Below are 23,561 nucleotides of genomic sequence, written 5' to 3'. Positions count from 1 at the left end.
GATGCTATCATGTGCTAACATAATCATAACTTTACACACTTCAGTCCCATGAACATGTACTGTGTATTTGCTTCCGCACTGACTCTCTGCTACTGGCGACGGCGAAAGCACGCACGGACTCACTCTTATTCCGGCAGTTAATGCTGCGGGAACTGTATTTGCTTAAACAGTCTGGCCCGGGTCAATACAGGTACATGACAGAATTCTGTGTGCACATATAACGTTTTTTTTTTATGCAGAACAAATACAAGCTCAAGATCGCAAGAAAGTTGTAGTCGTAATAGAATACCTCCTCTTTCCTTCTCTTTGCATGTGAGGTCCCAGAGGGGTGCTTGTAAGACCACATAATGTAGAATAATTTGTTATCGCAATGCTAAAACAAACTGACATGATCTTGTGTTCAGTGTAACTTTACCTGATGAAGTTTCTATACGTTAATTCATGTATACTAAACTAATCTTAAATATGAAAAAAAAAACGTAAAAGAGCAAAATAAAATATAAAATAAACAGGAATAGTACACAGCGAATACAATTATCATCGACATTTGTTTTTCATTTCACATGAGAACATAGAGTGAAGTTAAATAACTTTATAAACCAGTGTATTGTGGGTGACCTGGGGATAATCTGTACCATGCTCGAGGACTTTGCAAAGTGTATACCCTACTTATTGCATGATGCGTCCTTCGATTACTTGGGGGCTGACTATCGCAGACTATTTCATCAGGAAATTCCTCCGCTTAACGTGTGACACATATGCCATGCTCTTATGGTGTCTTTTTTTTTTTCACTGTTAATATGAATCCCTGATGGCATTTTGGTAAACAGCCATTTATTTTTTGTGGCGAACAAGGATGGTAACGCGCACGTTTTCGCTGCAGGTATTTCCTGCACAACTGGAGCATGATGCACAAGGACGGCATACAATACAAGAACAGCATGCGCGCGAAAATAGACACAAATGGAGCGCAAACAGAAAGGAACACAGAGACAGGAAACAGGCCGTTACTCATAAGTGACTCCGCTATTTAGGTGACACCATAATTGAGCGCGAGACGGGTGCTACGACGCGGTGCTTTTGCGAAAGACATACTTTGGTGCAGGTAAGCTTGAAATACTTCTTGAGCTCATTTAAAACGCGCGAACACTTTTCTCTGCTCTCGTGATTGAACTTTCACTCATTTTTACACGGTGTTTTAAGTACGCCTTATATTTCATAAATGTCACGTACCCGCAGTTGGTGATGAGAGTCCGACAGATGAATTATTACAAGAAATTTCAGTGTTTGTTTTGAGGAGTTGACGTTTGTGGCATCAGCTGTACTTTTGGCGTTGCTAACAAGGAGCATGAAGAAGGAAAAGAACAAATTCCTGCGAATGACTTAGTGTCGTGTGTGTTCGACGACCGTAATAACTTATAAAGTAGAAAATACTGTTTCCATTAAGATATTTGCCGTGTGAAATGTTAGCCAGGAAGGTCATTCAAGAATTGTTTGTGAGGGCACGTGGTACATTCGGAAAAATTCCGGGATTTTTATTTTTGGCGTACCCGAAACAATGACCTCTTGACCATGGTATATCTCCAAGAGATGTACATTTGAGTATGCGCATGCGCAGTGGAGCTCGGACGCCACCACCGACGACGGACACAGCCCCGAGCAAAAGCTGCTTCGCATCTAAAATCAATTCAATATGGGACTCTCCAACATTTGTGTTTGCGTATACCATTTGCACATATCTTGAGCGTTATTTCGTAACGTTTTGCTGAACCTAAGAAGTTACACCACATAGTCACGTTCCCGCCGCATACTTCGCATAACATCTGCCAAATTTTTTTAGCATGGTATTTATTACAATTGCGCTTAATCTACATACTGTGGGGTCCGGGCCGTCTTGCTGCCAAGGAAACTGCTCCGCCGGTGTAAACTCCAAAATAAACGTTTATTGAGTACATAACCTCATTCACGTCACTTGCGTACTAGCCCTATCCGCAACGGGGCACACACAACAGACGCACGCACTCTGCTGACCGCACTTGCTGAGCATACCTAACTGAGTCCCCTCGGCAGAGCCTCAGCAGCTCTTTTTGAGGCGAGCGACTGGTCCACGCGCATCGCCAGTGCGAAGCAAACGTCGCCATGATAGCCGCCTGGCGAAGGGCGTTGCTCCCACAATACATAACATACAAAATATTCAAGCCGCCTCTATAAGCGCACATTAAGCGTTACACAGAAAGAAATTTCAGATAACAAGGTGTTGTAACAGTGTAATAAAGCAATGCATTTCATGAACAGTTGATACCAATCCGGCTGCAACTGTAATTCATCATGAAAGTATTTCAACTGGGCTGTTTTATGACTGTTGACATGGTCTTACTAATGCGTATGCAGAGTCTATGGAAAACGCGCACGTTATACAGACATGCGGAACCAATGATATCATCGCCGTCACACGACAGTTGAATCTTTTTCTTGGATACTCTTAAAATACGTAAATGGACTTGATTTTTCTTCACGTTATAAACTGATTCCGGTGGCCCGCACTTCATTTTCTTGTTTATAAACGCAGATTTCAGTCTCTCCATGCTCGTGACAACCTAGCAGAAGATAGGTGCTTTGTTTGACATGCGCTGCCCAGGATCAGAATGACCATCTTTCACGTTGTGCCGCAAAATGCATTAGCGCAACCGCCACTGTGCGCGTAATTCACACGGATTCGCTAAGCGGTTTGTCGTATCTATGTAGAAAACATCGTACATCAGATCTGCACAAGAAACGTTTCAGTTTTCGTCACCCGTTTCGACATATTTTCCGCCCATGTTTACGTTTAGCATACTACAGCCGCAGTAGTTCGTTCTCTCTAGCCCTACCAACCATTAGGCTTAGAGCTGTACCTTGTGGGCCATGATCGCAGTGAAGAACGTTGATGTTCAATGCTCGTCATCTCGCGATCCAATATCAAATTTTATACGAAGTCCACCCAGCAGACCCAGGTTTCCTCCAATGTGCCGCCAGTGTTCCCAGTAGAGCACTGCACGGGCTCGGGCCTACCCGGAAACCCGAGCCCGGCCCTGCCCGTGGCTTAGGGCCGGGCCCGGGTTTGAGGTGGCGGGCTCGGGTCGGGCCGGGCTTGGACTTTGTTCGGCTCTTAATGGGCACTATAGTGAAGCACTGAATCGTTTTAGACTGATCAAGTGTACTCTACGAACTCGAATGTCATTCATTTCGCCATCATAAGCTTATTATCAGCTAGACGATAAAATGAAGGTAAAAATTCCATTTTTTTTAATTTCGCGCCGAAACTACGAGCACGACGTCACGGTTTTCAAACTGAATTTGTCGTACTTGGGGGATATTGGCTGTAAAAAATTTCCTGACACTCGGTATGTTAAGTTTATGGCCCCCTCAGAGGTCAATATACTTCATTTCTGGAGATTATGAACTACGTAGGCCTCATTAGACGCCGTCACAATCTAAGATGTCGCCGCGTCTGGTGCGCGAATTTCAAGGGGGCATCGCCACCCGCATTTATCTTTCGGCGCATTTTCTCACCAAGATTCTTGGCCCGGCGAGCGTGGCGATTTAGGAATTGCAAAATAGTAAATTTGTGGTAAGAAAAAAATTGATTGTCTTTCTAGTGCCCCTTACAGTTTGTTCCACATATGTTTTGCATGAATATATGTTTCACATTTTCTCTCGAAAGAAAAAAAAAAGCTTTTTTATATGTGGGGCAAGCTATTTGGAGGAATTTTGGGTTAGGGACAAGTACTGAACTTGTTTTCCTCCTTGCATATGGGGCTACTTGATTTATCTTAATCGGGCGAGTTAAAACTAGATATACCACGCGCTTATATAGTTAACATGTCGTTATTCTGTGCTTTATTTGCATTCGTTATCAATTTTTATCCCAAATGTTATATCCCAAATTTATATCCCCAAATAAATGTAATATAATAAATATATACATTTAACATATCGCGAGAGCGATCACAGAGCTCCAAAGCAACGTTTTGAAGTTTCCAGCCCTCCACTAAAACGAAAGGACGGCACGCAGTCTCGTTACATAGAATTCCTACACAGACACATTCTTTTTCCATGGCTACATCACAGCCCCCAGTGGTCATGTGACGCGAGATGAACATGCACAGCCTGCTTTGTGTGCCCAGTTTGTTAAGGTTTGAACTTTCGCCTTTTTCCGCTATATCAGACGTCTGAAACCCACCTATCTAACGGGCCGCATACACGAAAATTTACTCCTGCAAGGGCCAGGGCCAGGGCCAGGACAGTAACGCAGCTAAAAACGCGCGAGGGGGAGGAGGGGAGGGGCTAGTCCGTATTAAATGTCAGCTAACGTTGCCATTTAAAAGAAGAGCTTTCTAATATATCACATATGGGTCGTTTCTGAAGGGTATTTAGCGACAGGATTCCAACAACATATCGATACCTATCTGCAACACGACTAAAATCTGGACGCCGATTGTGAAATATAGAGTTTTGTTTCACGGTTAGGTATCACCACATGATGGCCGCAGGGGATGCCTCACGATAACAAAACTTTAGACCTATCGTGTCTGTGTAGCTTAAAAACATACTTATAAAGAAAATGAAAAAAATGGGACGACGACAGTCATGTGCGGGCCGCGGGCCTCTAGGTTGAGGCCCACGGGCCGCGTGTTTGGGTCTCCTGAGCTATACAGGTATTCGCAATGCCCACGAACTATAGGTGGCGCGCCGTGCTTTTCAAGATGGCGCCAGGAGGAGGGTCAACCCGTTCGTTAGCATAGGAACAGATAGGACGTGCGAACCGTGCCACTTTCACCGGATGAAGTCACGAGCTGCACTGAAATGGATATGAGACTAAAATACTTTCCCAAACCATGGAAAGTGCTAAGTACTCGCCACCTAATTATTTGCTGCGAAGTGAAAGGTTATATTTCAGCTCCGTTATCGTGCATAACGATGCTTTGCGAAATCCTGTGCGTGCTATATACATGAACATGTATGAACTAGAATTGACGTATGAGCTGAACGGCACTCCGAGGTAGTACGTACCGAGCCTGCCTGACGGATTTGCCGCAGTAGTAGGCCGCCAGCGAGTAGCGCCATCGCTGCTGCGCGTGATGATGGCTTGCAAACATAAAAGTGTTCTGTGATAATACCCCGTCGTCATTGCTTGCGCAGTCGGAAACGCGGAGTTACGTCTTCAACGGAACACAAGCATTTAACATGCCATTCAGTAGCGCTTGTGTCACAGCCATGCTGAGACTCTAGCCATGTGTACTTCACTCGCATGTTGCAGGTTCGATCAGCACGATCGAAACATGAATATCGAAAAGAACACACACGTATGCTTTTCGCAACGTCGAAGAAGTTCGCCGTGAGGCGTGGATTGTGGCCGTGACTGCACGTTCCATCGCTCTAACCATTTCGCTTCGCTGGTCGAGCTCGAGCGTGTTGGCGGCATGCGGCGCTCCATAATATCCACAATAATTGTGATACATGCAATGCACAAGAGGAGCAATGCTTTTATTTTGATCTCGCTCAAGGATATTATACATTAAATACAATCAAAGTGACTTACGAGCGTGAAAGAACATTAGCGCTCGAGGGGACGTGAAGTGCAACTCGCTCCTCGTGAGTTAGCAGCTGGTGGTTCATCGTCGCTGTCACTCTCGGTGCTTTCACAGTCTTCTACGTCCAGTGAAAAATCCTCGTCCTCAAGATGGTTTCTTTCAACATCACTGCTGAAAGCAATCTGAAGAATTTCCTCCGCCGAACGACTTCGACCACTCCGCGTCACCACGTTTACAATTACAGAGACGTCTGGGCGCGGAGAACGTTTTGCTCTCAGACCGGTCAACAAGCAAATCGCTTGCAGTGTGCTGCCACCTATCAACAAACGTACAAAAACAAGAGGCGCAGCGGTGGCTATGAAACCCAACACACTGGCGAAGGACGGCGTGGATGGAAAGCGTTCGCTCCATGAAAGGCGTCGAGCAGACGCGTCCTCGAATGATTGAAACGTCGCTCGCACGATTCGTAACAGCGCTTTGCTGACAAAGGATAGAGGCCCTATTTTCATGTATTGCCAACTTGAGATCGCTCAGTTATACATGAGGCTGAGCACATCGCGAGCCCGCGCGACCTCCCTTCCGCGTACAGTGTTATGGGACTCATGCACTACAAGAAACACTGACCAATTATATATGCAAGTAAAACAGGGTGAGCTTCAACTGAATGTCAGACGATAACAATTAACTTACCTACGTGGCTACAGAAAGCCTCGCGAAGCTGATAGTATGCGTACACTGTGGGCTAGCATTGAAAGCGCGAGTTGCCACGTATTTTCACGAAAACTTCGCGTCTCGCAAGAACGAATCAGATTTCTCGTGTCGCGGAGGGCCCGGTTTATTCACTGATGCAGGGAACATGCAAAGTCGTAGTGTTCCTTTCTTGCCAACGCGTTAACACTGAGGCTAGCACAGCCGAACAAGGAAGCGACTGCATAGTGCCGCCATTTTGTCGTCTACTAACCCTCCTCGAGAGGACGCTCCTGAATTCCGCTCGGTGGCGCGACAGTCTATGGGCATTGCGAATAGTGTGAGAGCTACACGATACTGCCTCAACGCCGTTGGAATGTGCAGGAATAGCATAGGTTCAAACAGCATAAAGCGTGAGGCAAAATATATTCGCTTGACAAAATATCACGCTTGGAAAAAGGCAATTACGGATTCCGTGCCGGGTGATGTCCCTTTACCTCGAACCATACGTACAGGATTCTCGATTCTCGAACCATACGTACAGGATCGTACAGGATTCTCAACAATAGACCATATTCATACTATCAATCAGGTGATAGAGAAATGCGCGGAATACAACCAACCCCTATACATAGCCTTCATAGATTACGAGAAGGCATTTGATTCGGTGGAGACATAGCAGTCATGCAGGCACTGCGGAATCAAGGCATCGACGAAGCCTATATAAACATAATGGAAGAAATCTACAGCGGATCCACAGCCACTATAGTCCTCCATAATGAAAGCGACAGAATCCCAATAAAGAAGGGCGTACGGCAGGGAGACACGATCTCTCCAATGTTATTCACCGCGTGTTTACAGGAGGTTTTCAGGGCCCTAGATTGGGAAGAGTTAGGGATAAGAGTTAATGGAGAGTATCTCAGTAACCTACGATTCGCTGACGACATTGCATTGATGAGTAACGCGGGAGACGAATTGCAGCTCATGATTACTGAACTGGATACGGAAAGTAGAAGAGTAGGTCTGAAAATATTATGCATAAAACTAAAGTAATGTGGAACAATCTTGGCAGAGAACATCGCTTTGCGATAGGTGGCGAGACACTGGAAGTTGTAAAGGAGTACGTCTACTTAGGACAGGTAGTAACCGCGGAGCCGAACCATGAGAGTGAAATAACTAGAAGAATAAGGATGGGTTGGGGCTCATTCGGCAAGCATTATCAAATCATGAATGGTAATCTACCACTATCCCTCAAGAGGAAGGTATATAACAGCTGCATCTTACCGGTACTTACCTACGGAGCAGAAAGCTGGAGACTTACAAAGAGGGTTCAACTTAAATTGAGGACGACGCAGCGAGCGATGGAAAGGAAAATGATAGGTGTAACCTTAAGAGACAGGAAGAGAGCAGAGTGGGTCAGGGAACAAACGGGGGTTAAGGACACCATAGTTGAAATCAAGAAGAAGAAATGGATATGGGCCGGGCACGTAGCACGTAGGCAGGATAACCGGTGGTCATTAAGGGTAACTGACTGGATTCCAAGAGATGGCAAACGCGTGAGGGGGAGACAGAAAATTAGGTGGGTAGATGAGATTAAGAAGTTTGCAGGTATTACGTGGCAGCAGAAAGCACAGGACCGGGTTGATTGGCGGAACATGGGAGAGGTCTTTGCCCTGCAGTGGGCGTAGACAGGCTGATGATGATGATGATGATGATATGCATCCAATGAGTAAGCGCCGATAGGCTTATTTGCGCTTTTATTACCACACTGTAACGGACACCAAAAATAGATCGAAATCACTTTGTCCACCTCCTGCCACTCCTACCCGCGTACTCCAGCGATCACCTTCCACGAGCACAACATCGTTAGGAAGGCATAGCGGATTATGATAAGAAAAAAAAAAGAGCGCGGCACAAGCCATGCATAACATACACTGCTGAAAACTGCAAGAAGCCCTGAAATATGAGTTGTATAGGTAAGACTGAATAGCGTCACGACGTTCGGGAACGATAGAAACGAAGGGATAAACTGCAAAGCTACGTTCGTTCTGCAGAGGTTCACAAAGACGTCCTAAATTTGCTCCAGTGGTGGAAGTTAAGGACAACGACTGCCGACGCCTTCACAGTTCGCAAGGCAGATGTGCATCCCTGCGGATAGCGCATGCAGTGCGAGAAACTATAGCGTGGCAGGATATGTGATGCAACGATTGATGGCGTGCTTCAAGCCGGAGTCTCTAGATAATTTGTTTGTTTGCACGATAACACTTGAAGAAATAAACTATAAAATATGCCGCAAAAGACTTATGGACTGTATATAGTAGTAGTGATGTGATATATGAAAAGAATGCTACCACAAATACTTTTTTCGTCCTTGCATCTGCCTGAACGTATTTCTAAAACTACACGTAGTGCGCACGGTTCGTTGTAATTTTTACCTAGGTTAGTGTATTTACAAAAAGGTAATAAAATTGTCTTTCTTCCTCTATGTTGCTGTGGCGAGGTGCTACAATGCTGAAGACAGGTGTTACGTAGCCAGAAGCAGGGTGCACTATTGCCTTTGTCGTTAGAACGTTTTAGGTTTCAGTAAAGAGCGCAATAAAAACAAGCTGAAGAGAGCGTTCTGTTCTCTGTCTCCTCTGTTTTTATTGCACTTCCTATCGAAACTAAACTCATGCTTCAAATCACTTTCCTTGCTGCAATATCTGCTACAAACGCTCTTGATGATCCCCATTGCATTTGCAAAAAAAAAAAAAAACACTTATGGTATACATTTGCCCGAGCAAACATTCATTGCACCCAGTATGTCCACTCAACTGTTTCCACCGTGAGTCCCTTTTTACAAGAAATTACCGTAGGCTAAAGTAGAATTGTTAGCGAAACATTCGCCATCAAAGCGTAGATATTTGCTACCTAACACTTTGCTGTAGATTCTATGTTCTGGCAACACCACCTATATTATTGGCTCGGGCCTCTGTCGGGCCTGATCTGCCGTCGGGCCGGGCCGGGCCGGGTAGGCAAAATTTTTTTCGGGTTCAGACCGGGCCCGGCTCGCTCAATGAATCACCGGGCCGGGCTACGGGCGGGTAAACTTAAACGAGTTCCGGGCCCGGGCCGGGCCCGGGCTGAAATTCACGGCCCGTGCAGTGCTCTAGTTCCCAGTGCGCGGGCAGATACTGTAGTGTCCACAGTGCATCCCAGTCCACTGTAACACAGTTGGTCTCACTGCATACTATTCCGAGTGCCTTTCAGCGCACTGGGCGGCACCGGCCACGCTGTCTAGTGTGTCCCAGCGCCTCCCAAAGCGTTGTGAAACACGGGGACGCACTGTACTGTGCTTCCAGTGCCGCCCAATGCGCCGAAAGACACTGGGAGGTACTGGCAACGCTGTTCTTTCCGATAGGAAAAGAGTGCTTGGAAAGCACAGTTAGGGCTCCTCGGCCGCTAATATTGTAAATAAGCGGCGCTTTCAACAATAACGAGCCAGGTTCGAGTAAATAATAGCATGGGGCAGACATATGGCGTCCCCCACCCTTCTTTGATTAGGGTGAGAGCCACCCTGGCCTCTTCTGCGTATACCAGCACAGGCGTCAATTAACGTAAAAAAATATAGAAATATTATCTGGGGTTTAACGTCCCGAAACCACGGTATGTTATGAGAGACGCCGTAGTGGAGGGCTCCGGAAATTTCGACCACCTGGTGTTCTTTAACATGCACCTAAATCTAAGTACACGGGCCTCAAACATTTTCGCCTCCACCGAAAATGCAGCCACCGCGGCCGGGATTCGATCCTGCGATCGTCGGGTCAGAAGTCGAGCACCATAACCACTAGACCACCGTGGCGGGGCAATTAACGCAAAAATTGTGAATATGTGGACTGTCAGTGCAGTTCTAATGGTTTCCTTTCCTGCAATAAGCAACGAAATGGGCATGTACCCCAGTGTATGAGACACTCGCCTCCGGAGCGTGAGGGCCTGAGTTCGAACAGCAGCACCGGATTGAAAGCTTTCTTCTTTCAATTATTTGCTCTTTTATGGTGATGCTCGTCTCACCTGACAGGAAAATACGGTCAGTCATCTCGTTCAGTCGCATAGGAATGCTTACGGATTGCAAACTCTGTGCTTACGCATCGCCTAGGCAACGTTTCAAGGAATTTCTACGTGTACTTATTTCCCTCGTGAAGCATTAACCCTGGTCGGAAGTACCACGTGCAATGCAATTTTGGTCACCCTGCAGCGTCCAAACTAAACTTTGCCATCAGCGCCCACTTCGGAATTACGTGCGAGTTCAGCTTTTTTTTATTTCTGCCAATCCCAACAAGCTATAGGAAGTTCATTATTTCCAAGTGTTGACGAGTCGACGGCGATTTCAGTCACACACGGCACGAACTACACCATACCAATATAGCACGCCCTGGCGCATACTCCCTGGATGCACACAATTCTGGGATGTGTAAGTAGCGAGATGTCTTTAAATAATCACGATTTCCCAGTGGTGGCAAGAATTATGATCCTTGCTGTTAAAAACGTCTTTCCAGAATCTCGGCAATTGTGATGAGCATCGCTGTCGGTGTCTAATTGGAAGTCATAGATTAGTACAGATTTTACATACTGACAAACTAGTCAACACCCACTAATAATTTGATGTTTTGACGGAAACGGGGAAGCTGAATGTCATTGTGCACATATTCCCGCACGAATCTCATTATGAAAGTCTGCACTAGGCACGTGAAGACACAGGAGCGTAAGCCCTAAATGTCACAGAGTACGGCCATTGTTCAAATATATTCAGCATGTCTGTACGTTTCCAAGCTACCAGCAATATGCAGTGCAGCCTGAGACACTATCTTTGCAGCTGAAGAATTGATAATCATTACGATGCAACGAAGACGTCGCTATCAGACGTTCGCCGTCACCAGTGAATGCTTATACGGATATTTTGCAAAAGTTGAAATTACTACCACTGATTTACTTTACACTCTACTCTGCACTTAAGGCACCCTGGCCACGGATCAGCCGTAAAAGCCCAAAGATATTTGCTGCGCGTGATGCCTTATTCATGTTTCTTTTCTTTTTTTTATAGTCCACCTCAAGTTCAGGTGAAGTAAGCGTGAATATGATGATCCTTCTGACGTCCGTCTTGGCTTCGATTCTGTGGATCGCCTTTTACATTCTGAACGAGTGGCTCCTGCGATGGCGTGCGCCTCCTGGCAGCGAGCTGCCACCGATGCCACCAACGACCAGTATCCGAGGACACGTTGAATTGCTTCGCCGGGACTTCCACAGGACAGAGTGCCTTGAGTGGGCCAAGGAGTACGGACCTGTCATCAGGTGCGTACAGTATTTCAATGAGCCCGTATGAGTAGGAAGCGAGAGTACTGCTGTAGTGCAGTGTAGGTTTGTTTGTGCGTGTGTTTCCTTTTGTGCCAACTCCTGACCACTTGATTGCTCGTGTTCAAAAAACACATTCTTCTAAAATGCCAACTTTATTCCCATCTGTGGTGGAGTTTCCCAGCTACAGTGACGCTACTCGGTATTGAACCGGTGCCGTAGCTTAGCCTATACGACTTTATGCTGGGGAGCAGCAGAATGCGGCTTTGCTGATGTTGACGCGGCATGGCTGAGCGATCAAGTACGTTCATTTATGCTTAGCAAAAAAAGCCTTGGTGATGGTAGTATCCATGAAAATCTCGGTATGAGGAACAACCGAACCACATCGCTTTTTTTCTCACAGTACTCGATAATGAAACCGTGTATTACTCAGATGCATCTATCTATCTATCTATCTATCTATCTATCTATCTATCTATCTATCTATCTATCTATCTATCTATCTATCTATCTATCTATCTATCTATCTATCTATCTATCTATCTATCTATCTATCTATCTATCTATCTATCTATCTATCTATCTATCTATCTATCTATCTATCTATCTATCTATCTATCTATCTATCTACAATATTGCAAGAGCATCTATAGCGATATATATCACTTGTGTCTACTTTTTGCATTCAACTTGCACGTTTGTTATCCATTGCACCCATACATGCCTCGAGGCGCCTTCTTTGGCTGCAGCCTCCTTTTTTTTCTTTTTTGTTTTGTGATGTCTTTCCGGGGCGGATTATTAAGCCACGATTTCAGTAGTCTTCATCATGTTATTGGATTTCCTCCAAATGACGACCATTCGTATTCTCGGAGTCGTATTCTCGGGTCGTATTCCCAATGAACTCGTGAAGCAACGTGGCCAATAATTTCTAATAAGCGTTTTGCAGGTGCACCCGCATACTTTAAGCGCGTTAGTTGATAATAACGTTTGAGTTCGGATTTATACACCACTGTGCTATGTTCCAGTCGCTTATCCTGAGAGACGTTACAGCGAACATATATATTGATGCGAAAGCCTTTCACGCCCCATCAAACGAGCAAATGCACCGTCAGCGTCAGGGGCATCGGCGGCGTCAAAACGAATAATTGAAGAAAAAACAATCTTCACGTGATGACCTTTCCATATGACGTCATCAAGACGTCACAGACAGCCAAATTGTGGGACGTCATCATGCCGTCTCTAGGACGTCACATGATGAAGTCATCACATGAAATGGACGCTAGGTCAAAGGATCACGGAGGCAGCGCAGCACAAGGTGATGAGCAGAAAGCTTTCGGTAGGGACGGTGGATGAATACATCGATTGAAAAGAAAAAAGAAGATGGCTTTCGCCTTCTAGTCGTCTTATGCGATTGCAAAAGGGACCCCGGAAGTACGTTTCCATCGGGCACGCATACCATTTGCAAAGCGACCTAAAGATAAACGCATTAGCAATCGAAAAATTGGGGGACCCATAAAGTTCGGCTTTAAGAGTTGAACCCGATAGCGAAATCCGGCCCCTAGTGCGCACTTCAACCACTAAGTGCCTTCTTATCAATGTGTGATGTTACACACACACGCGCGCGCGCGCGCTTCCCTGTGATTGAACGGCAGAACCATAAAGACTCTGCTGTAGTCGAGACATGTTTTTCACAATGTTTTTTTTTTTCCGTCACCCCCATATTTCTCAAGTGAGAAATAAAAGTTGATTGATTGATTGATTGATTGATTGATTGATTGATTGATTGATTGATTGATTGATGTCTCACAGATGGCAGCATATTATGTAATATCTGCTGTTTGTAGTTGTCTGATATCTGATGTGTCTGATGTCTGAATGTCTGATGTTTTCCGCTAGATGGACATCATTGTCCAGTTTTAAGAGCTGTTTGCAAGTTTGTGTGTGTTTGTTTTTAGCGGTGATGGCTGCACTAGACCGGCTTTTTTCGAAGCATGGCGTCGCGAGAAAAGCGTAGTTTGATGGCCTCGCCAAGAGGCCTACAATTCGCCGAATAGGCTCACTTTCGTCGTGACAACTGCCGAACGAAATGCGTTAAGGAGACTCCTTCCACTACATGGCATTTAAGTAGTGTTTTTTTTCCGAAGCACTTGCAAGTAACATCGTGGCTTTGTGGTAGGACACCTGCTTGCCACGCGAACGACCCGGGGTCGATCCTGAACGGGACCGAATATTATTGTTTATTTTATTTGCATCTTTCTCAATTTTTTTGGTCACGGACGATTTTGCGCTCACAAGCGGCGCCGTGACCGACGCCGACGGCGGAATTTCTGCGAAACGAGCTCTCTAACGCTATCGCGTTAAAACACTTCAACCGCTAGAAAACCTAGTAGCTTCCCAGCTGCGTAGCTGCTCCTTTCACGTTCATTGACATGGGAAAGCATTGTGTCTGGTTTTATAACGGGAACGAGAGTAGCAAGCGGACGCGAAAACCACTTACAGCAATTATATTGAACGGTTCCTACGTGAATAATGCGTTTCTTTGGGTAAGAATGGTTCATAAAATCGTGTCAAATATCTCATAACGAAAGCTTAATATTGTTCGAATTTTTCGTTCTTGATGTGGGCAATATACTACAAGCAGCACCTACCTAGCAGGTTGCATATTTCATTTGTACATAATTGTTTCTTCCTAGGCTCAAGATAAATCTCCTGGACGTCGTCATTCTCAATGACTACGACAATATCAAGAAATTCTGCAATACAAAGGAAATCCTTTGGCGATCACACAGTTTTGTTGGTTGTCGTGACAACTACAGAGGTAACTGCATGGTCACTATCAAGAAGTATGTGTTTCAAACTAGGGAAATGCCGCAGTAAACCCTAGCCCTTAAACTCTGGAACTTGGCATTCAGAAGAGATTGGAATGATAGTTGAAACAATGCATGTTTTTTTTTTAAATCTCGCGTAACGCGTGAATTCTCTATAATTGCCAATACCATGTCCGTTAAGTTAAAGTGCTAGAATTAGTTTAAAAACAGGTGAAGAATGATACAGCAGGCTTTTCAACTCGCGTACACACACACACACACACACACACACACACACACACACACACACACACACACACACACACACACACCACACACAACACACATATATATATATATATATGAGTGTGTGTGCGTGTGTGTGTGTGGAAAGACAGGGAAGTTGTTTTAAGTGTATTGTAGCAACTGTGACATAGATGTGAATAAAGGAATGTGGCCACAAAGAGTGCCGCTGGCAGGGACCGAACTTGCGACCTTCGAATTATGCTCCCAATACTTTGACCAACTGACCTACAGCAGCGGTCGTCCCTTCGGCCACTTATCTGGTATTTGTGTGCATGCAACTCTCAGTTTGTGTGCATGCAACACCAATGTCTCCTGTTCCTTTCCCGTCCCTGGTCTCCTCCGCGCGATTTAGAGTTAGGATGACGCATGCTGAAAGCTACCAGGTTTATCAGAGAGCTGGAAACTTACGAATACTCGCTACAACACCTTCAGGAAAGAGAGGAAACAGATACTGACCGTACACGGAGCTTTCAAGATTACCACTTAGCTTCGGATGGCTGCTACTTTCATGTTGGGGCTGCAGGCTATATGCCTTTAGCCCCAACATCCTTTTGTTTCTTGTTCCTTGTACAAGAATACAATAAAACAAATTTTGGAATTGAAAATATTGTGACGAAGCACCAGCCCTCAGCCATTGTCTCCAAGAAGGACAAGTTGCTTGTACTCCGAACGCAGGGTATTCCAAGGCAACGTACTTTTGTATCCGCACTGTCTACGCACAGCGATCACATTCATCTCGTCGAAAACTATGCAGTGGTCACACAGTCCTTTGAAATTCAAACGCCTAGCAACCTACCAGCAAAATGATTGCATGCTGTGCGAATCTAGACAAAATGTTCACCTCGCCATCTTGCTGAATTGCCTCTTGTCTGTAGTAAAACTGGTCACGGCGACAAATCGGAGGATGCTCATTTCTCTACCGTACGCCATCAATTTCTACGGCGCACATCTGATTCGCATCACGGGCTAAGCTATCGAGGCATTGCCCCGCCACGGTGGTCTAGTGGTTATGGCGCTCGACTGCTGGCCCGAAGGTCGCGGGATCGAATCCCGGCCGCGGCGGCTGCATTTTCGATGGAGGCGAAAATGTCTTGAGGCACGTGTACTTAGATTTAGGTGCACGTTAAAGAACCCCAGCTGGTCGAAATTTCCGGAGCCCTCCACTACGGCGTCTCTCATAATCATAGCGTGGTTTTGGGACGTTAAACCCCAGATATTATTATTATATAAGCTATCGAGGCATTAGAGCGACACAAAGGCTTTTCACGGTCTATTTCGCTGTGTGAGCCATTAAGAAATATTTTCAAACCTGGACGAGAACCTGTCAAGCCTGAGATTCCGTGGGAGCTCCCTGGTAAAGGCACAAAGAACTGCAGTAATACTGGCCACCAGTTAGCCCTTTTGATCGCGTTGATTTAAATTATTGCTACCTTCTCCTCGTCTCTTCGGCTTGCAGCACTTCCTCATGTGTCTTATTCGGTACTCAGTGTGATCTACAGCAACCCAGATGCAAGACTGTCACGTGCAAAACCATGGCGGAACCATTTATTACTATACTTGTTTGTTGTCGTGCGTCTGCCGCCTACACATGAATACTCACTACAGCTGGGACTTCAAAAGCCCGACTTATTTAGCTCACGAAGAACTGCTTGGTACGCTCTTCCATTACACAATGGCTTTCCAACGAGGGGACAATGGCCTACTTCGAAATTTCCACCGACAATTGGCAACCTCATTAACCGGCAGCATGCTCAGTGACTCCAGAAAAAGCCGCCTTAGGGTACCACTGGCCGCCATGCAGGATGTTTAATAGTGAACTGAGTGAGCGCCGCCGAAATGCTGAATGGGTAAACAATGTGCGTACTAGGCACGTTTTTCGGCACCGAAAAAAGCAATTATCTGTGCTCTCGAAGCACTTCGGCTACATTCATTATCCTAACAACTGGAACAGTCGCGCACTCTATCCTGCGTTACTAATGAATTAGGTACCCCTCAGCTTCGGGCGAAAGCTTAAAAATGAGAGGTTTGCGGCAGAGAGACTGCATCGCGACCCTGGGCCACCACCACATCTTGATTACGGACTGCCTACTTTGCCTTCCTCCAGTCCCCTCTTAGCAACTCCACTGTATGAAGGAGACATTGATAGCGACCTGCTATCTGAATGGTACCTAGATAGGTCCCGAACAAAGCGGCGGTAACTCGACAATTTTTTGGGTTGTTTTCGCCACGGTCTGCCTGCATACCAATTTCCGTCGGCTTTCAGGGTGGCTGCACGCCCTGTCTCTCATTCTCCATATATAGTGAGGCTGTATTCGGAACAATAACACCTGGCCTAACATCTTCTTACCTGAAGTTTGTATTCTTCCAAGTGTTTGTTCCTGCCCTGTTCTGCTCAAAGATGATCCACTAGACGTTTAGCTTCAGAAATGGCTGAATAAAGTGACAATATCTATAGGACACACGAGTTCTACAAGCACATCCGTTAGCCACGGTGATGCCGTCGCCTCTAATACGACTTTTCCAGCATTTTAAGAAATTTAGGTACCTCCACTTCTTGCTCATTCGTGCGCAGATGTATATTTTACGCAATACATGCGCTAACACACTTCCGAATGTTTCTTATCTGCATACCAGTGATAAGTCTCAAAAAGCACGATTGCATACGGTACGGGATATCCAGCCAATGTTCGCAATTGATGGCCATATTTCTGGTACTAAAATAACGTTCAACGATTTCCAGTGGCAAAAACCTCGCCTGAATTATCTTATTTCTGCTCTGCGGGCTTTACTGTATAGTTGTCCTGTAAACGTACCACTAGTTGTAAATAACCACTTGCCGTGTCCGGCGTAGGAAAATAGAGAAGCAAACATTTCATTCGATAACATCAGCGACCATCCGTCTTGTATCGCTGCTCTAGCAGCTTTTACTTGCATAATGTACTATATCACGAAACTGACTTATGACTTTTGTTTTCAGGTGTAGGTCAGTTAAACGGCGAAGCTTGGACAGCAAACAGGCGATACTGTTTATCTATGTTGCGCGACTTGGGCTTCGCTAAGACTGCCATGGAGGGTCACATGATGGTAAGAGCTTCTGCCACATTTCTGTGCTCAATTGAGTGAAATAAGCATCAAGAAGTAATTACGCATAGCGACAATGTTCCGTGCCATCCAAGCCAAGGCTATGGAGCTGAATGATATATCACTGCGATAGGAATTATATGGGCACTGTCGGTGGGTTCTCACCGTTGCCGTTGCTGTAGCATTTCGCATATATATATATATATATATATATATATATTGTAATGAAGAAACAGAGACAGTACCCGTTCGCTGGGCCGGCTGTTCTATTAACTGCCTTCTTCCCTCTCGTCTTCCAGTAGCCTAGCGCACGCTCGTGCCCCAGCGGCGCTGCCAACCTTACACTCGGCCACGACTGCGACGTAGCATGACGACTTGCCGAAATGTCTCTGGCGGGCGAAATTGACTGCTCCTTGGCGGTCTTTGTAGATACCGGTTCATCTGTGAATGGGTATGTTGGAGTGCAGATGTTTCCGGCGGCCGGCACTGGCTATTGAGGGAAGGTCGTAGCTGCCGCTGTCGCTTCTCTCGTTGCATTTCTTGACGCACTGTAGGAGGTTCACGATGAACGGTGGATGACTGCACTGATGTGTTGTCACCGCAGAGAGACCGTCTGTTCTGTCGTTGCGCGCGTCGCTGCTGCTTTTCAGCTGACGGACGAAATCTCGTCGACGCTCTCCAAACACACGAGCGAGGTGGAACGTACCGCGCTATCGAGTAACGGGCGTCCACTGTTCTGAGGCTCCACATAGAGGGCAACTGAACATGCCCCCAAATTTTTGGTTTCCTTGTCTGAGGGAGGGGCATGTCAGGTACGAGAACATCCGGCCGCTCCATGTGCTCAAGCAATGGCGAGTTTGGAGGCGGCATCGCCAACTTCTGTGGCTTGTGGGTGGTCTTGTGTGGTGTGGGGAGTACCCACGTAGCCTCTCCCATCAGTGGGAGAGAACCCTGCTCGCGGCCCGTCGTTGCTGCCGCGAGACATTCCGCGAAGCTTTCGTTGTGGTGTATGCTGCGGGTATCTTCAGCGCCGAGGTTATGCTCCTCAAGACCTTCGTCAGCGAGCAAAACGATGGATGGCTTGTGCTCTTCGGCGCCTTTACTGTAGCTGTGGCAAGCACGAGAGGAGCTGGTATTTGCATGTGCCCCAGCGAAGGCGAATCTGCGGCCGGATCCTCCAACTGCGCTGGACGAGGGATGGTCTCAGCCTCTCTCAGTGATGTTATGGCGCCGGGTTCCGGCGCAGAGACTGAGAATAACAGCGGAGTGGAGCACGTGCGTGTGACGTCACTGGTAAGGCAGCCTGAGAAGCTTTCTGTCCAGGGGCTGGAGGGCTCCGATGAACCCTCGAGCTGGTGCTCCATGTGAGCTCGCCCGAAAGAGGGCACGTTGGTGAAGGGCACAGCTACATCATAGAAGCGCTGTGCCTCGTGATCTCGGGCGGAGGGCAGGTTTGTGCACGCCCAAGCCGCGCCGTCGAAGTGGTGTGCCTCACAGCCCCCATGCACGGTCGAGAGTGGGTCTGGGGAGATAGGGTCACAGGCATGTGAAAGAGGACGAAAAATATTTGTGATTTTTGCACACCATGCCGACCAGGATGGCTGCCTGACGCCCTCGTAGGCATGCCATGCCTTAGCGGCATCGCGAAGGCTGTCGATGGCAATCATCCATTTTTGATGGTCCGTCCAGACGTGGCGGGTGCCGAGCGAGTTGATGGTGTCAATCCAAAGGAAAACGTCGTCCTGGAAGCCGCGGAATTCCGGTAGTTCGCAGGCAGCCGGTGATGGTGCTACGGTAGTCGAAACTCCGGGGCATGACGACGCCAACCAGTCGAGTTGGTATGAGAGCTCCGTGAGGGCACACCGCAGCTCTCTGCGGCTCTCGGGTGAGCTTTCTTCATGGTATCGCGAGGCGGCGGTGGCCAACGCGGCATTGAGTGAGTGCAGTGCTGGCAAGGCGGCAGGACACAGCACGGAGATTGACGCTGCCAAGGCGTTCACCGTGACTCGGAGTCGCGCGATGGTGGCGGAAAGCTCGGCGGCGCTCTCGGGCGAGCCGCGCGTGGAGCCAGTGGTGACGTCCGAGGAGTTGGACACAATCGGTGTACTCACAGAGGAGGGACCCTTGTCTGAGGGAGCTTGGACAGCACCCCTAAGCGGCTCGGGTGCCGATGGAGTAATGAGTAAGCTGTTGTCGCTGCGGGAAGCGTGGACGGCATTCCCTGGGTCCTGGCCGTTGGAAGCGGCAACCGCGTTCCGAGGTAACCGGTACCCGTGCGATGGCTTGTCGTGAACTGGTAAGGCGGCGTCGATGAAGGAGGCTTGAGCCGCCGAGGAGGCCTGGACGCCGTCGACGGACGGAGCCTGAAGCGCCGACAGATTGGCAGGTGGTGACGAGGAGGCATGTATGCCGTCCCTGGGCGAGAGGAGCCCGTGTGCATTGTTGCCGCGAAGTAGCACGTCACCGGACAAGTAGTTCCCCGGAACCACAATGGAGGCCTGGACGCCGTCCGGTGGTGGTGGGATGGATGCTTGCCGCGGTGATCTACTTGCGGGTTCCATCAGCGAGGAAGCGTGACGGCGTTCCTCTGGAAGACGCGTTGCCTCAAGCTAACAGCTGGGGTTCGCCGAAGGCTTTCGACGGCTGCGCCATTGTAATGAAGAAACAGAGACAGTACCCGTTCGCTGGGCCGGCTGTTCTATTAACTGCCTTCTTCCCTCTCGTCTTCCAGTAGCCTAGCGCACGCTCGCGCCCCAGCGGCGCTGCCAACCTTACATATATATATATATATATATATATATATATATATATATATATATATATATATATATATATATATATATATATATAGGCCACAAAGGTAATTCAGAAGAAACAGTTTCTGTAGTGAGACCGGTGATTCGAACACCTGCAACCCCTCGCTTCACAGCGCGCAGAGTCAAACAACTGGGCCACGTAGCAGACGTCCTTCAGCATACTAACGGCGACCTATATATAAACACCATTTACCCCTGGCGGTACGCAGTGGTCGAAGTTGCTTGAGCGTGCTCTTGCTTGAGCGAAGTTGCTTGAGCGTGTACAGGTGGTACAGGTAGGACACTGGTACAGGTGGTACAGGTAGGAGGCGCACGCGCCTCCTACTTGTACCACCTGTACTTTACCCTACGAGGCGTGGTCACCCGTGCATGCGCGCTTATCTCGTGAGGGGGGCGGTTTACTTTTACTTTTACTGCAATGTTTGCCTTGAAGTTACAGAGTGCGCGAAGGTCAATTCGCTCCCTGCAGCGGCCGCGTTTGCGCAAGGAGTGAGCTGCTAGCTAGTACCAAAATAGGGGCTAGTTTGTTGTGCATAGTTAACGCTTGCAGCGTGCTGCTGCAAGCGTTGCGCACAGGTATCCGCATCATCATGTGGATACCTGTGCATGTCGGATACCTGTGCTGCAAGTGTCGAGCTGTGACAGTTGTTAGTTCCCGCTCGTGTTGTATGTGTTCTTTTCGCGCGTCCTTTGCACTTGAGCAGCACGCTGCAAGTTTCGAGCTGCTTGCCGTTCGTGTGACATTCGAAATTGCTGCTATCGCGGCGAAACTGTCGCTTTTCACTGCGCACTACTACACGTTGTCCGGGAAGGTGAACTTTTGTGGTCTAATGGAAAGACTTGTGAGATGAGAAAAAAATACGTATCACTCGTTTCCGTCCTCCTTATGTGCGAGCCTTTTCATGCTCAACTGAGGATTTTTCTTTTAACAGCGAATCTGTTCTATCTCGGCTTAAAGTGTGTGACCGTGCCCGAACACTATCATCATCGTGAGCGGGTATGTGCAACAGAACTTGAGTAGATCCCAGTACTAACCGCTAGGTCATGGCCTGTAATAACCCTGAGAACCAAGTACAGAAAGAAAGAAAGAAAGAAAGAAAGAAAGAAAGAAAGAAAGAAAGAAAGAAAGAAAGAAAGAAAGAAAGAAAGAAAGAAAGAAAGAAAGGGAAAAACAAACAGAGAGACGGAAAGAAAGATGTGAAGAACGGGAAAAATTCTTGTTTGCGACACGCATATCCGTGCTATAAATTAATGCAACATGAGCAAACTTTTCTGTGCCCACTCGACCAGCAAGCTGTCTCTTCATCTGTAACGTAAGACGATCACCGTGATAATGAAATAGATGAACAAAACAAAAGAAAATGCCTTGGCGGGGCTGAATTTGAACCCGAGAGCCTACGCTCCGAAGACCAATGTATTAACAATTGGGCTACAGGCCCGTTTTAATTTCTTTATTACCGGTTCTCTAACGTGGTACATACATCCGGAGCAGGCATTTGTTACATTTGTGCACACAACCCAACAAGAGTGTCGAGGTAATGACAACACAATGACTGGCTTGTATTCATCAAATTAACGTGATATGCGATCATCGCGGCGTGGATGATGGCATATCACGTCGTATTGTATAGTACTTCGCGGCTTTCAGCAATACGCGGGAAAACGATGAAAAATGTTGCAGCGGCGTAGCTCGGCTATGCCAGGATAACGTAGCGTTACTTTTAGCTTTCCTGATTGTCTAGGATTAGTTTGATTGTCGTGATTACTGCTGCTCCAATGACACACACACGGTATAGGTATGATGTGGCACATGTATATTTATTTTGCCAGGCAACTACTTCGGGATCCGATAAGTTAAGCTTCTCCGGTCTTCTGCGCCATTGAGCAGCATTTGCGCTCTCCTTCTCCATGGCTATACCACACTGGCAAACGCCAGAGGCTTTATCAAGCGGCTCCAGCGTAGTTCGTACGGCGTAGCGCACCACGACAGGGACATAGAAGGGGGACGCACAGACACAGCGCTAGCCCGGCAACGTGCCTTAGCAAATTCCAGCGTAGTGTCGGACGGCGAGTGTATAGCGAAGGCGAATAGCTGCGCGCGCACCGGCACATTACGTCTGCCAAGGCTACGACGTCACTCCTCTGGAAAGCGCAGACCGGCGACGGCGAGTCGCGCGCGGAGGTGGCGGAGTGCGCAGCAATTGCCGGTTCCGGTGCGTGACATCACTGATCATCGCGCATGCGCAGCATGGCTCTTGAGGGTCCAACAAAACTGGCTCGGCTAGGCCAGTGTAGCTGACGCTAAAAAATAATAGGCAGAAAGCCAGAAGCCGTCTAGTCAGCATGTTGTTTTTTGTGCTAACAAAGACGAACACATGAGGGAAGACAGGACTGTCTCACCAGCTCGCCCAACAACAAGTTCTCAATAATTATGTCCCTAGTGAGCCTTTCGCAAACGGATATACAGCTTTCCAATTACCACATTTAGCTCGATAGCGTTAAAGTGCTCGTATCGCAGAAATACCGCCGTCGGCGTCGGTGTCGGCGCCGTTGGTTGTGAGCGAAAAATCATCATCTTGTCCGTGACCGAAAAATCGAAAAAGCTGCAAATAAAATAAATCATAAAAAGAAACTAATGCATACGAAGTGAGGCTCGCCAATGGATACTCTCAGTTTGAACAGCGCTCCTGTTGCAAAGGCGGCCGAAGCAGCCAAGGAAACTAGCGTGCTTCAAGTTTCGAGCTGTGACACTTGATAGTTCACGCTCATCTTCTGCTTGTTCGTTTAGCGGCGTCCCTTGAGCGCTCCGTAACATGAGCGCGGACATCACGGTGAAAGCGTGAAACATCCCTCTTCCCCTCAGCACGAGAAAACCGCGCGAGCAGACAGCGGAAGGGCAAGGTTCTCCCTGCGCAAGTATAAGAAGAAGCGAGCGAGCTCGCCGACGACTTTTAAATGCGCCC

General features: G+C 47.4%; 1 protein-coding gene across 1 annotated transcript in view; it reads left to right on the top strand.

Moving 5' to 3' along the window:
- Positions 1-981: 981 nt before the first annotated feature.
- Positions 982-23,561, top strand: part of LOC119374876 (vitamin D 25-hydroxylase) — a 39,310-nt gene continuing 16,730 nt past the window's right edge. The window contains exons 1-4 of the mRNA XM_049411065.1: positions 982-1,105; positions 11,341-11,588; positions 14,282-14,406; positions 17,679-17,785. Of these exons, the coding sequence (XP_049267022.1) occupies positions 11,374-11,588; positions 14,282-14,406; positions 17,679-17,785 (447 nt within the window). The 5' untranslated portion in view covers positions 982-1,105; positions 11,341-11,373. The remainder of the gene's footprint in view (positions 1,106-11,340; positions 11,589-14,281; positions 14,407-17,678; positions 17,786-23,561) is intronic.

Source organism: Rhipicephalus sanguineus, chromosome 11, assembly GCF_013339695.2.
Source record: "Rhipicephalus sanguineus isolate Rsan-2018 chromosome 11, BIME_Rsan_1.4, whole genome shotgun sequence".
NCBI lineage: Eukaryota > Metazoa > Arthropoda > Arachnida > Ixodida > Ixodidae > Rhipicephalus > Rhipicephalus sanguineus.
This window is presented reverse-complemented; position numbering and strand designations above follow the sequence as displayed.